At 52.7% G+C, this 13,623-nt stretch overlaps 1 protein-coding gene across 1 annotated transcript; it reads right to left on the reverse strand.

The window, feature by feature from the left end:
* Nucleotides 1–771: 771 nt before the first annotated feature.
* Nucleotides 772–7,531, reverse strand: DNAJC22 (DnaJ heat shock protein family (Hsp40) member C22). The gene is made up of 4 exons (XM_061416224.1): nucleotides 7,235–7,531; nucleotides 5,612–6,569; nucleotides 4,401–4,582; nucleotides 772–1,444 (listed from the first exon to the last, which is right to left on the reverse strand). The coding sequence occupies exons 2-4, from the start codon at nucleotides 6,449–6,451 to the stop codon at nucleotides 1,381–1,383; spliced, it is 1,086 nt and encodes a 361-aa protein (XP_061272208.1). The 5' UTR covers nucleotides 6,452–6,569; nucleotides 7,235–7,531; the 3' UTR covers nucleotides 772–1,380.
* Nucleotides 7,532–13,623: the final 6,092 nt, after the last annotated feature.

The following is a 13,623-nucleotide window of genomic DNA, read 5'->3' on the forward strand; positions in this document are numbered from 1 at the left end:
TTCTGTAAAGCAATTATCCTTCAATTAAAAAATAAATAAAACGTTTAAAAAAGAACAGCAATTAAGGATGCCCAAAAGGTGGGACACATATGGGATTTCCAATTAATTCAGAAGCCAGAATGGTCATCTCTGGGAAGATGGTCATCTCTGGGTCATCTCTAGACCTTGCACTGCACTAGATGAGTACTTGGGGGAGAGGCTTTCTCAGTTTGCTTCCAACTTTTTAAAGGTTCTGTACACTTTTATTTGTAGGAGTGGGAGAATACAACATCATTGGACTTCATTTACATCAACTCAGGTAGAGAAAAAAAGATCTCTCACCTGCTAATATCTTAGTTGGTTTTTTAAAAATAATTATTTCATAGTGAATTTCTATTTTCAGCTGATTTTCACTGTGTCAGGGTCTTTAGGAAGTACATTCTCAGAAAAGTCTTAGTGATGAGACTAATTGGTCTCTAATTCCAGGTTGGTGGCAAAGCAGAATTTTCTTCCAGAGGTTCCAAATTCATGTGACTTGTGCCATTTCTTTATTTTCAAAAAATGGCTGGGCTACACCATTAGATACATGAATATCTAAATGTCCACTGGGGGTAGGTAGGTAGCCTGGTTCTGGCAAGCACTCAATTTCAGTACCAGCTCACAGGCTAGGACAAGAGCGAAGATGAAATCCAAAGATGGTTTAACCAAACAGTGCTTCCCACTAAAAGGGAAAGATTCTTCTTATTTATTTTTGGCTGCAGGTGGGCTTTCTACTATTAATAGTCGCAGCCGGCAGGGGCTACTCTGTTGCAGTGCAAGGGCTGCTCATTGCAGTGGCAGCACAGCCAAAATTAAAACAAACAAACAAAACAAAACAAATTGTTTAAAATGTGTGAAGATACTGACCTTCACTAGAAATCACAGAAAGGCAAATTGAAGTCATCAGATACTATCTCTCACCCATCATCTTGCCAAAAAATTGCAAAGAGGTAACAGTACATACCAGTAACAAAGAAAGGACTACTTGTACTGCGGGTAAAAGTGTAGATTGTTAGTCTTTTCCAAAAGTAACCTGATATAATAGCAATCAAGGTATTAAAACATATATTCTGCTTGATCCCACTTTATCACTTATTGGAATCTAGCCTCAGAAAAGCAAAAAGCAGCAGCACACATGTTTGTTTATTTATTCTGGCTGAGCTGGGTCTTCCTTGCTGTGCTTGGGCTTTCTCTAATTGTGGCCAGCAGGAACTCTTCTCTAGTTGTGGTACACAGGCTTCTCTCTTCTATAGGAAGTATGGACTCAGTAGTCGTGGCAAACAGGCTTAGGTGCCCTGAGGTATGTGGGATCTTCCTGGACCAAGGATCAAACCCGTGTGCCCTGCACTGGCAGGCAGATTCTCAACCACTGGACCACCAGGGAAGTCCCAGTACACGTTTAAAGGTATTTATTGTAGCATTGCTCCTGTGGAAAAAATACAAACTGCTCATAAATAGCTCTCATTTAAATAAACTGAAATATATTTTTGTAACAAAAACTCATAAGAAAATTTGAGAATAGTAAAATAATTTTCCAAATCAAGTAAAGCCCCAATCACTCTTTGGTCTCTTTTTCCTTATAGACTATTTTTAATATATTTACATTTTACAGATGTAGTACTACATATCATGTTAATAAATTACCAATAGCTTATGAAAATGGCTTATTAAAATTCCACGTGATAATTTGAGAAATTGTGTTTTTCAAAGAAAATACATACATTAATTTTTTGGCCACTTTAAAAAGGTGTGACAGGACTTCCCTGGGGGTCCAGTGGTTAAGGACATGGGTTCAATACTTGGTCTGTGAAGGTTCCACATGCCTCAGGGCAACTTAGCCCTGTGAGTCACAACTACTGAGCCCAAATTCTAGAGCCCACATGCCTACAGCCAGTGCCCTGCAACAAGAGAAGCCACCGCAATGAGAAGCCCAGGCACCGCAGCTAGACAAAGCCCTCTCACGGCAATGAAGACAGTGTAGCCAAAAAGAAATAATTAATTAATTTAAAAAAGTGTGACATTGTACATTAACTACACTTCAATAAAAAATAATGACAAAAAAAAGAAAAATAACTTGATATGATGAAACATTTGAGTAAATTAAACAATTTAGCCCTCGCATCTCCCCAAGGATCCCTCTGGGAAAGGTTCTTCCCGCCCGGCCCGCCCTTCTGGACTAGCTACTCTCAGGTCTCCAGGACCAACCTGCTGATTTGCAGGCCGTGCTGCAAATCTCCTAGGCTGCTCAGGAAGCGCCTTCCTCGGGGAAGATGAAGGCCCCCATCCAGGCCCCCAAGACCCCAGGCCTCTGGCTTCAGCCTTCCAGCCTCACCTAGTAAGTGCCTTCTGTGTCCCTCAGGCCCCAAGGACCCAGACCTAGGGTAGGAGACAGACCCTTCTGGTGAAAGGCTCTGCCCAGCTCTCTGGCGTGCTGGCCAGGTATGGCTGGGATCCTGCAGACCCCTGCTTACTGTGAGCCCGGCGCCCCCTAAGGCCTGTGGGCCCCCAACTCTGGGGTGCTGCCTGCCTGACTGCCTGCCTCTCCCAGGGAGCCTCAGCCCCCATGTGGGCTCAGGATGCCGCCTGGGCGGTCCGTGCTGACTGAGGCAGCCCAGCTGATGCCACCCGCTCTTGTTCCATCGGCCCCAGGCCCTGGCGGCTCCTCTGAGCTTTGCATGTTCCACTAACTCAGGTAGGTGGCAGGAGGAGGCAGCAAGCTTTGGCTGCCTCCGAGGGAAGAACACTAACCTGACCACGGTAGGCCTGCCGAACTCACCCCAAAAAAAGCAATTCCGACCTCAAAAAACAAACAAAAAAGTAAAAGAAAAATGTGTGAAAGTTAAATTTGGTCTTAAAATTGTAGTACATAAATTCACTGGCTAGTATTTTATATATATGGATGAAAAAAGAAACATCTATAAATTTCATTCCTCTCAATTGATTGGGCCATTTTTTTAATCAGTAGGGAATACAAGCCAAAGTAATTCTGCTTTTTAAAAGCACATATACTCCTCAGAGTTAACTTTCAGATAAAGGAAAGTGTGAGGATGGTACACACAAATAAAGAAAGCTGGAGAAAAGGTACACGATTTTACTATCATGTTCCTGATCTCCAGTCTTCCTCTTCAAACTGAGGCATCCTGGGCTGTTCCTTCTACAACTGGGAATGAGTTAAGGCCCCCTTGAGATGTTCAAGCTGTTGGTTCCCTAGGGTTTCCCCAAAGTCCCCACAAAGGCGTGAAAGTGAAGTCGCTCAGTCATGTCCAACTCTTTGCGACCCCATGGACTGTAGCCTACCAGGCTCCTCGGTCCATGGGATTTTCCAGGCAAGAGTACTGGAGTGGGGTGCCATTTCCATATGAAATACAAAATCATGAATTTTCCCATGAGTCCCCATAAAACAGTATCATCTATCCCTTCTGCAATTTTCTAACACATTCTATTTACACCTCTTAGGACACAGTTCAAAAGATAGAATAAGGTGGACTTTGATAGGTGTACCTGTGTTATTATCCCCAACCAGACTGTAAATGACTAGGGAGCAGGGTGTATAGCTCAAAATCAAATTCCAAGTTCCAAGCAGACCTGACAATTCAGCCAGTCCAACCACTTGTGTTAAGTTTGAAGATTCACCACAATATTCCAAGTAGAAGGGTCTGTGATGGGGGGATTAGCCCCTACCTCACAGCAGCTTGTTCCTTCTTTGAAAAAGTACAGCTTCTAAAAAGTTCTCCTATAAGGGGAATTAAAATATTTTCCTGAAAAGATTAGAATTCCAGCCTTTTCAAACTTAACCCCAGTCTTACACCTTGGTAGTCCACAGAATAGATCAAATCCCTTTTGCCACAGGACATCTTGTGAAGTATTAGAACCCTTATATTTTCCTTCAATCACCTCACTTGGTGGTTTGCACATAAAAAAAAGAAAGTTAAGTAAACCTCCTCCATGATCTATCAATATACCAGAGGTGAAATCAAGTGGTCTAGTCTCTAAAAGATATTTTATTGGTTTTATAATGTCTTTCATTTCACTATGTGGATTAAGAAAAAAGTCAGGACTACAATAGCCAATAATTCAGAAATTCAAAATCACAATAGTTTTCTCACCTCTTTAAGGTTTTCTCATCTCTACTGCAAGTGATTGGAGAAGGAAATGGCAACCCACTCCAATAATCCTGCCTGTGAAATCCCATGGACAGAGAAGCCTGGCGGGCTACAGTCCATAGGGTCACAAAGCATCAGACATGACTGACAGAGGAGCACACACTGCAAATGACAGTTTCTTTTACACTGATGGGGATGGGCTGCCTCACTGGGCAAAAGTGTGCTGGGACAAGCGATCCAACTCTGCCAGTCCAGCCTCAGAAGGAAGTTTCTTCCCACCTCCAGGATTCCCTGGGCTTCCTGGGCTGCCTCAGGACTTCATACGCAGCCTGGATCTCCAGGAAGCGCCTCTGAGCTTCCTCCATCTGGTACCGATTGTGGTCAGGGTGCCAGGTCTTCACTAGCTCCCGGTATCTGCCATGTATTTCTTCATTTGTTGCCCCCTCTGAGAGACCAAAAACCTTAGGGAAACAGAAGCTAACAAATTAGAACCTCATAAGTTGTCAGGGCTCCTGGGCCTCTCCTTGCTACCTTCCTAAACCAGGCTAGAATTGGCTTCCACTTGCTGGCAGGAAAGGCAGAGAGCCTCAGATTAGAATTCCAACCTTCTGAAACATGGACAAGTTCTAGATCTCATGGCAAGAACCAGGATTTGCTATTAATCACAGATGCCCATTTTCCAACCTGGAACTTGGCATCCTTGACAAGGTCTCCTTCTTACATATATGCAAAATAAGCATATCATGTACAAGAGGGTTTGCAGCAGCTTTATTCTGAATAGCCCCAAACTGAAAACAATCCAAATGTTCACTGACAATAGAATGGATAGATAAATTGTGGTATATTCACACAATGGGACATCAAACAACTATGAAAATAATTTATAATCCCGTGTATGAGTAAATTTCACAAACATAATGTCGAATGAAAGAACTCAGACACAAAAGAGTACACCCTGGATGATCCCATTTATATGAAGCCCAAGAATGGGCAAAATTAATCTACGGTAACAGATGTCTGAATACAGATTCTTTCCCAGGAAAGGAGTATAGATTGGGAAGGGGCATGAAGGAATCTTTTTTGTTTTGTTTTTTTTGGCTGCACTGTGCAGCATACAGGATCTTAGTTCCCTGACCAGGGGTCAAACCCATGACCCCTGCAAAGGGAGCTCAGAGTCTTAATGACTGGACTGGAAGGGAAGTCCCAAAGGAACCTTCTTAATCGTGGAAATATTCCATACCTTCATCTGAGTGGTGGTTACATAGGTATCTACACAAAATTAGTGTACTTTATATACATATTATACCTCAGTAAAAAGAAAATAATATACATATATCTTTTCCCACTCCTTATTAGCCCAAAGAAGCCAAGATACCCTTCTGGGGTCTGACCCAGCAGACATGAAAACAGTACCTCCACACCAGCTCCAGTGAGACTTAGTCTAACTTCTGGAGCCATCTTAGACAGCAATGAGAGGGAAGAAACCTTACCTGGAGAGCCAGCTGACGCTTCTCATCCTGAAAACTGTGAACAAACTCATAGAGCTTCTCCCACTCTTGGAAGTAGCTGCTGCTGATGCCATGATCTCCTACCAGCAGCTTCCAGGCTCGGAAAGGCAGAAGGAGGACAGACTCCAAAAGGTGCCCAAGGAGGGGGAAGAAGCTGAACCAACTCAAGAAGGAGCCAAGAGTATCTGCCACATAGCTGAGGGTGACAGCTGTGTGGCAGAGGACACTGTGCACTAACGGGCCTGTGAAAGCAAGGTAAGCCAAGCCCAGGCGGTAGAGCCGCACGCTGAGCGTCTCTGACCCAACTGAGGGTTTGTAGCGGCGATGCTTCTGGGCTGTGATGCTGGCAGCCAAGCTGATGGGCAGGATGGCTATGGGGCGGCCATAGAAGATAGGTGAAGTAAGAAATGCTGCCCCTAGAGTGTTCTTTAGGTCTGATGTCTGGTTGCCAATGGCAGCCACCAGCAAGACCCCTAAGCCAACTGCCAGTGGGAGGCCCACAATATAGAAGCTGGCCATGAAGGAAAGGCTAATGAGAGCCACAAGGCCAAAATACATGCCCACTATCATCTGGGCAACAAAGCGAATGAGACTTAGAGGGGGTGTCCCCCTTCCTGAGCCCTGCCTCTGCTCCTGGGCCCTGTTGGCCTGAGCAACAAAGCTTGGGAGCATCCAGAATTCCCAGAGCCAGCCTAGACCACCACCCCCCAGGGTAAGCATCCAGAGCAGTGCATGGCTGTCTCGTCCCAGGTATAGGTGGTGGAGACCAGCAGGGCCCCCTACAGCCCAGAGGGTGTAAGTCATTAGGAGGCCCTTGGCCATCCTCTAGGAAAAGGGTCTCACAGTAAGTCCAGTGGCACCTGCCGTTGCCTAGAATGCAGAAATCTGGAGTCGTCTGTGAGAATCATGGCAGTCATGGCCCCAGAGTTATCCTTAGACCCTAAGACATGGGAAAAAGCAGTCATAAGATTATGTCCAGGCCCCAACACAGTAACACTTCTCCTTCCAGTATTAGTCAAGTCCAGCTCTTCCTGAGTGTCCCTGGATAGCTCTCCCATATCCTTAGGTCTAGAATCTCATCTCTGTTCTTTACAACCACAATGACTCCAAATTTAGAGGAGAAGAAGTTTTAAGTGCTTTCGGTAGAGTAAATGAGAACTCAGCACAGGGGAAAAAAAAGGGTATGCTTAAATTGCAGACCTCCCCTCAGGCCACCTACCTCCTGGAGGACTCATGGTTTGCGGGTGGGGGTGAGTGAATAAAAATGAATACACTATCCCTGGAAAGTTCCTATACAACTTTTAAAGTCCCCTACCATACAACCCCTCCCCACCTCAACTCGGACTGTGGCTGCCCACAGACCCCTGGCGGAGATTTTAGCCCTTCTCCAGCCTCCCATCTCTCCAGGCCAAGAAATCTTGACAAAAGACAAACTTGAAAGAGGTCCTGAGTTCCCTCCAGCTCTAGAAAGCTACATTTTGACCTGGACCCAGGCACCCCACATTTCAACCACCGCCTTCCAGGAAAAACTTGTAAAGTCCCTCCATATTGTGGGGCTCAGGCCCACCAGCCAGTACCCGCTAGTCCCACGGTGAGCAGCTGTACCTGGGTACCTCGGCTCCCAGATCAGACATTTCCTTTGACCACAGTCAAAATGGCCCCTCTCATTCATCCAAGTGGACTTTGTCTTTCAGCGTTTGCTGTGTCAACGGAAGTTGGGCCTTCCTGGCCAGGCCCCTCCTCCTCAAGGCCCTCCCTCGCCCCTAGGGATCACCTTTCAGGCTGGGGCTTCGCTCGCCTGCCCTCTCCGGTAAACTTCATTTTAGGTTTTTCTGGCGTATTCCGCCTCCCCAGGCTCAACCCGGCTGGCGCAGCGCCCACCCCAGGCCAAGAGCGCCTACATTACTACAGGACGACCACCAGGTGGCGCTGCCGCTTGCGGACGGGAGGTGTCGGGCGGATCCCCAGATTCACCTTGTCTAGATGCTGGGGCAAAGCAGCCTAGGGCGAGGCGGGGCGGGTTGGGGGGCCTATAAAAGCAAAAAGAAGCCCTCGGTCACCGCTTTGCACCCCCACAAATGGGAGGGTGGCTCCTCCCTTACCTCAGGCTGCAGTCCTCTCTCCCTACTCCATTGCCGTTCAAGACTGCCTTGGATGGCTTCATTTCCAATTTGCCTAAGGCAGAGACACCAGGGTACAGGCTGCAGAGAGAGGCTCTCCCCTCAAGTTTGCCTCACTGCCCCGCCTCCAGGCCAGCCAGTCAGGGGCAATACATCTAGATCCAAGCCGGAGACCTGAGAATCCCTCAGGAACCCCAAGTCAGCTGTATCTCGCTGACTTTGGCGCGAGAGAGAACCAGGAGCAAAAAAAGATGGGGGTGAGGGCCTTCCCACCAGGAGAATAGTCTGCGGTGTCCTCCCGCCTCAATGCTGGGATGGAAGTGGGATGCAAGATCCCCTCATTTCAATGTCGTGGGCTCCAACCCTGCTACGTGACCTTGGCTTTGGCGGGCGGGGGGGGGAGGGGGGTGAGGGGGGCGCCTGTTTCCTCCTCTGTAAAGAAAAAGCGTGGATCTTCAAGTTTCCCCATCTTTGACTTGGGGGTGGGGTGGGCCTGGAGGGCTTGCCCCTGTCGCCTCCCCACAGTCGACAGATTCTGTTCCCTCCTACATTCCCAGCCCCTTCAGTCCTCTTCCCGGTCCGAGGAGGGAAAGCAGCTCTCTCTGTCTGCTCCCTAGGACTCACGGCGGGGCCAGGGCTGGGAGGGGCATCAAAGTGACGCTGGAGCCGCCAGCTGCTGGGCGCGGGAGCACTGGGGCGCTGAATAATGAATGAGACTTAATTGGGCCGGCACTGCGCGGCGGCGCGCTAAGCTCCGCAAACAGCTCGAGCGGCGGAGGCCGCCGCTGGACAAACAAACTGGCTCCGGGCGCAGATACAGGGGTGGGAGAGGCAGCGACGGGAGTAGGAGGGGATAGGCAGGCCGCCTGGGCCTGGGGGCCGTCGCTTTGGGGCGGGAGGAACCCCCTGTGTGCCCGGCTGCGCAGGCCTCCCAGAAGGTGGGGACCCAGGAGGGAAGCTCAGGGCTCGACCTCAGGAAGCCGGGACTGGGGAGGGAGAGAAGTGGATTTGTAGGCTGGGGCCAGGGTCCCAAGAGGGACTGGCACGAGGAAAAGATGAAGAAACTAGTGGAGGGCGGAGGAGAGAGCGAGAAGCGAGAGAGCGGGAAAAGCGCACCGGGGGAGGGGCTGCGGCGGGGCGGGGCGGGGCGGGGCGGGGGGGCGGAGGCTGGAGAAGAGCAGTTACCGAGAGGAAAGGGAAAGAGCGATGGAGGAACAAGCGAGGGGAGGCGCGAGGAGCCGAGAGAAGAAAAATTGGAGAAGAGTCAAGGAGAGGGATGGGAGATGACCTGAATGAGAACGAGAGGGTGGGGGGCGCCCCTACCTCCGCCTCGCCCCGCCGCGCTCCCGCCCGAGCGCGCTCTCCAGCCGCCCGCACTCACTTTGTCACAATTACGGGGCCGTCACTCGGCCTGGATTGTTTTTCCCAAATTGTTGTTCTATAAACTGGCGCGAGGTGGGGATTGGCGCCGGGGAGGGTGGGTGATCTGACAAGCTGAAGCGGGAAGGGTCTGAGCTGCGGTGGCGGGGGGTGGGGATACGGGGAACGTGGCGGTGTATTTAGCCACAAGAGGACCCGGGGCGGGTAGGTGAATCCAGAGACCCACGCGGGAATTCTGGTTGCTTCCCCCAGCCTCGTGGCTGACATCACTTTTAACCATCCTAACCCTTCTCAGCCTCCGCTGCCTCGGTTTCTCCAACCGCGAGATGAGAGACTTGGAGGGTAGGAGCTGCGGAGGCGGCTGTAGGGGGGTCCGAACTTGCCTTCTCAACCCCATTCTCTTTTGTTCTCTGCTACCCTGGTTCACGGACCGGTGGCGGGGTTGAGGGTGGTCTATCCAACTCAGCCTCCCCTGAGCGCCAGGGGTGCCTGCTCACCCCCGCTAGAAGGCCAGATTCTCACCCCCAAGAGGTCTGGGCTGCCCCCAACCCCCACCCGCGCCTTCAGCCCCGGCTCAGCGCCGCGCGGTGCCCACGCCGCCTTGCTGTCCCTCAATCCCGCAAACATCTGTTGCGCGCCCACTGTGAGCCATATCCGCGCCAGCCGTCACCCCACCTCTCCCCCGCCACCCTCCCCTTCCCGGCCGGCCCGGCCTGTCGGCTTCGTGACAGCCGCCGCCGAAGCCCAGGCCCCGCGGGAGCGGCCAGAGAGAAGCCGCCGCATGGCTGGCTCCGACACCGGCCTCCCCGGCGGCTCCAGGGGCAACGGAGGGTGGCGGCCGCTGAAGCGAGACCGGAGCCGGCCCACAGAGTTAGAGATGGGCGGGGGAGGCGGGAGTCCAAGAGAGGGCTTGTCTCCGGGTCTGAGGCCTATCTGTCTCCTCATTCCATTGCCCTGGGGTGGGGTCGGGCCGGAACCTCTGGTGGCTCCCAGCGTCTGGGAAGCTGTCGGCTCCCGCCCCCTCTCCCCCAGTCCGGGTGATTTACACGCGCTCGGCTCAGCGGCCGCTTCCCAATCAGGAATATCGACCCCGGGCGGGGCCCCTGGGCCGCATCGATCCCTCCAAGGCTCGGGATTTAAAAATGTCAAATTTGCCTTTTCCGGGCGGGCGGAGGGGGCGGGAGCTTGGAGGAGGGCGGCTTGGGGGTGGGGAGAGGGGCGGACAGCCGGGCATCGACCAGGTGCCTGTGCCCTGAATGAGAAGCGACCCGGCCATAGCCGGGCCCTGCATTACCTACCCATCCTTAGGTTGCAGGCGCCTCTGGATGGGGGCAGGAAGGAAGTTCTACTCCCTTTCCCATCCCCATGTGTCTCACTGTTGCGTTGGGTATGCCCAGAGGTGAAGCCTCAGAAAAACAAAGAGAGACCCCTAAATGTAGGGGGAAAAAAATTGGAAGAGATTCCTAAACCTGGAGACACAAGGAGGGGTGCAGAGACAAAAATATAGAGGGTTCCCAGGGACAACCTGTGTTTAAAGAAGAGCAAGAGAAGGGAAAGTGGCTCAAAGACACATTGACCAAAACAGAGGACCAGAGACCCAGAATCAGGTCAACTCTCTGCCCTGTAGACCTGGAAGATTCAGGAATGGGAAGGTCAACCTTTTGGTGTGTTTGAGAGGGGGGAAGGAGAGTGAAGACAAAGTCAAGTGAAAAAAGAGGGTTATTAGGGAAAGGAATTAGAATATAATTAGCACATTCTCCTAAGGTGTCAACTAGTAATTGGACCTGAAACCCAAAAGGTAAGGATCCTGGAAGACTAGCCTAGGCCCCAAAGATGTGGGCTCTCTTAGAAGTCTGATGGTGTGACCTTTCCCTTCCTGAGATCCACCTCCTCCTCTCTATCCACCAGCAGCCTGGGGAAGCCAGAAGGGTTGTGGATCACATCTTATATTAGCGACTATATATGAGATGGAGACTGCCTATATGTATACATGCATGTGGAGGGTAGAAAACTCTGGTAGTCACCACTTCCTTCCCCAGAACTTAGCAACTGGGTCCCCAGACTTTGGAAAAAGCATCCAGTACTTTCAGGAAGCTGGGGAGAGGGATGATGTTTGGGGTAGAGATGGTGGAAGGAAGCAGTTGTTGAACCAGCATCCTCACAGTTAACATTATCCCCCTACCCCCAGCAGCACACCTCAGCTGTCACTGTGCACACTGCTGTTTCCTACAGAAGTGGAGACAGCGAGCTGACGGGGGGGGGGGGGGGGCAGCGCTCAGACACGCAGGGAAAGGTGGCAGCTCAGACACACGCAGCACTTACACCTCCACTGACAAAATCAAGCCGACGCATCCCTAACACTGACACACACAATCGCCGACCCCCACATGCGACCCACACCCATCAATCCCTGTCACAACACACCACCCCTGTGTGCGCAGACACGCACAATTCCTCCGAGGTCAGGCGGGAGCGCCTAGTCTTAAAGCCTGTCTACACACTTTCTTGACATCTTAGACCTTCATTCGCCTAACCTAAGCAGAAGGCTTAAACCTCTGTCCCCGCTACCCAAATTCTGCGACCACGGCCAGCTCCAACAAAAACGCTGAGCTCAAGGAAGTCAAGTACCAGGGTCGAGGTGAAGAGCCGGGAGCTGACCGGGCAGTGGGCTGCTATACACCTCTCTTATTCTCGCTCCTGCCTCTGCCTCTTTCTTGGCACGTCCACTCGCTGCCCGCCCGGCCTGCCGCCCGCCTGTCAGTCGAGTAATGAATGCGCGCTCGGGGCCCGGGGCCCCCCCGGAGTCGTTCATCACTGCCAGCACCGCCCACCTCTCTGCCGCCCGCCGGGAGGGCTAAGCGGCCCAGGCGGCGAGAGCCCCTCTCCCCCCACCTCCACTACTAATTGTCAGATTGAGATGTTGATTTGTCAGCTGGGAGCTAGCGCCAAAGAATCCGCAGTAAAACCCGGACTCCTTGAACTTCCTCTGGCTCCATTCGGGCTCGCCCAGCCTTGGAGCTTTTCTGGATTTGATGTGCTTGGGTTAGATTTCACTTAAGAGATCCGGCAACAGAAGCGCAGTATCGCTTTAATCCAATAGGAGGCGCACCAGGCTACAGACCCTAAGGGGATTCGTCCTGGGCTCGGTTCCACTTTTGCAGACCCAAGGCCCTAGGGCTTCGTCCCCCAGCCTCCCAGCAGGGGGCGCGTAGGCCCCCATTCTCCTCTCCCCCGGAGCCAAAGTCCTAGCTTCCGTACAGGATGCCCCCAGGCAGCAGTCCTCTCTTCCGCCTTCAGAAATCGCGGGGCACCATGCCCTGCCTTCTGTCTCCTCCAGGTGCCTCGGGCCTCCTGCAGTCCTCCATTCTCCCGCAGGAGGCGCCCCTGTTGCAGGTCGGTCCGCCTTCGCCCTGCCCTAGGCGCCTAGGCTGCAGTCCCACCCCCGCCCTCCCCCAGCCCCGGCCCTGGAGCTCCCCTGGCGGCCGGCTGAGTGACGGGCGGCCGGTGATTATGCGGAGGGGGAGCGGGGTGCGCCGCGGGCGGCAGCGCTGACCCTTCACATTTCCGATCCGCCGGGACCCTCATCCATCCGAAGCTGCTCTTTGTCTGGCCGCCTAATTGCCGGCGGACAGGATGGATGGCGGGACCGACAGCCGCGGAATCCCTAATAAAGGCCGCGGCCGCCGGGGAGGGAGCGCGGGAAGGAGGGGGAGAAAGAAGGAAGAGATGGAAGGAGGTGGGAGGAAGCACCGGGCCGCGGCCGCCGGCTCAGAGCCGCCAAGCGCTTCGCACAAGGGAGCCAGATCCGCCTAGAGTGCGGAACCAGGAGTCCCAGGTTGACACGGGTCAGGGCGCGATGGGTATGGGGTTTGCGAAGTCTCCTGCTTGTTGGACAATAGGAAAGAACTAAGGACCCCGGGCAGAGGGCATCCTAGGGGCCGACCTCGTTTCGCCGAGCCTTCGAAGATTGCAGCTTGGCTCTGCCTCCGGCGCTTCGGGCTCTCACCAGTCGGAGACTGGCCTTCGGTTCACCGCACCACCAATCCTCTGCTCACCCGTCGGTCTCCCACCGCGGGATCCACTATCCCGGCGGAGAAATAAAGGTTCCGACCGCCGTCTGTGCGGCCGCTCGCCAGATTTCATTAACTGGAGGCTGGAGCTGATGGACAGAGGCGAGGAGACTGGAGCAGAAGCGGGTAGAGAGAGAGGCTAGGGCGAGGAGCCGCACCTGGAAAGGGGTCAAGGGCTGCGGAAGGAAGTCAGTGTGATCTGGCCTGACATATAGATGGGGAGCCAACTCTACCCCCTCCCTGTGGAGCCATGAGCCTGTTCTCAGCCCCAAGAGCTCTGGCGGGGACCCTTTAAACCTAAGGCTGCACCGAGCTGCGCGGCGGCTGAATGGAGGGCCTAGGTCCTGCGGCGTACCTGCCCTCCTGCCCTTCACTGAGGCCTGTCGACCCTCCGCGCGGGAGGGCAAAGTGTGCGAAGAGTCTT

Source organism: Bos javanicus, chromosome 5, assembly GCF_032452875.1.
Source record: "Bos javanicus breed banteng chromosome 5, ARS-OSU_banteng_1.0, whole genome shotgun sequence".
Classification (NCBI taxonomy): domain Eukaryota; kingdom Metazoa; phylum Chordata; class Mammalia; order Artiodactyla; family Bovidae; genus Bos; species Bos javanicus.

What these genes read in the sequence shown, in the direction of transcription:
- DNAJC22 (XM_061416224.1), bottom strand. Translation starts at nt 6,451, where the DNA reads ATGGCCAAGGGCCTCCTAATGACTTACACCCTCTGGGCTGTAGGGGGC. An exon ending in AGCGTCAGCTGGCTCTCCAG is followed by an intron (nt 4,583 to 5,611) that starts GTAAGGTTTCTT and finishes TGTTTCCCTAAG; the next exon opens with GTTTTTGGTCTCTCAGAGGG. An exon ending in AAGCCCAGGGAATCCTGGAG is followed by an intron (nt 1,445 to 4,400) that starts GTGGGAAGAAAC and finishes TTTTTTCCACAG; the next exon opens with GAGCAATGCTACAATAAATA.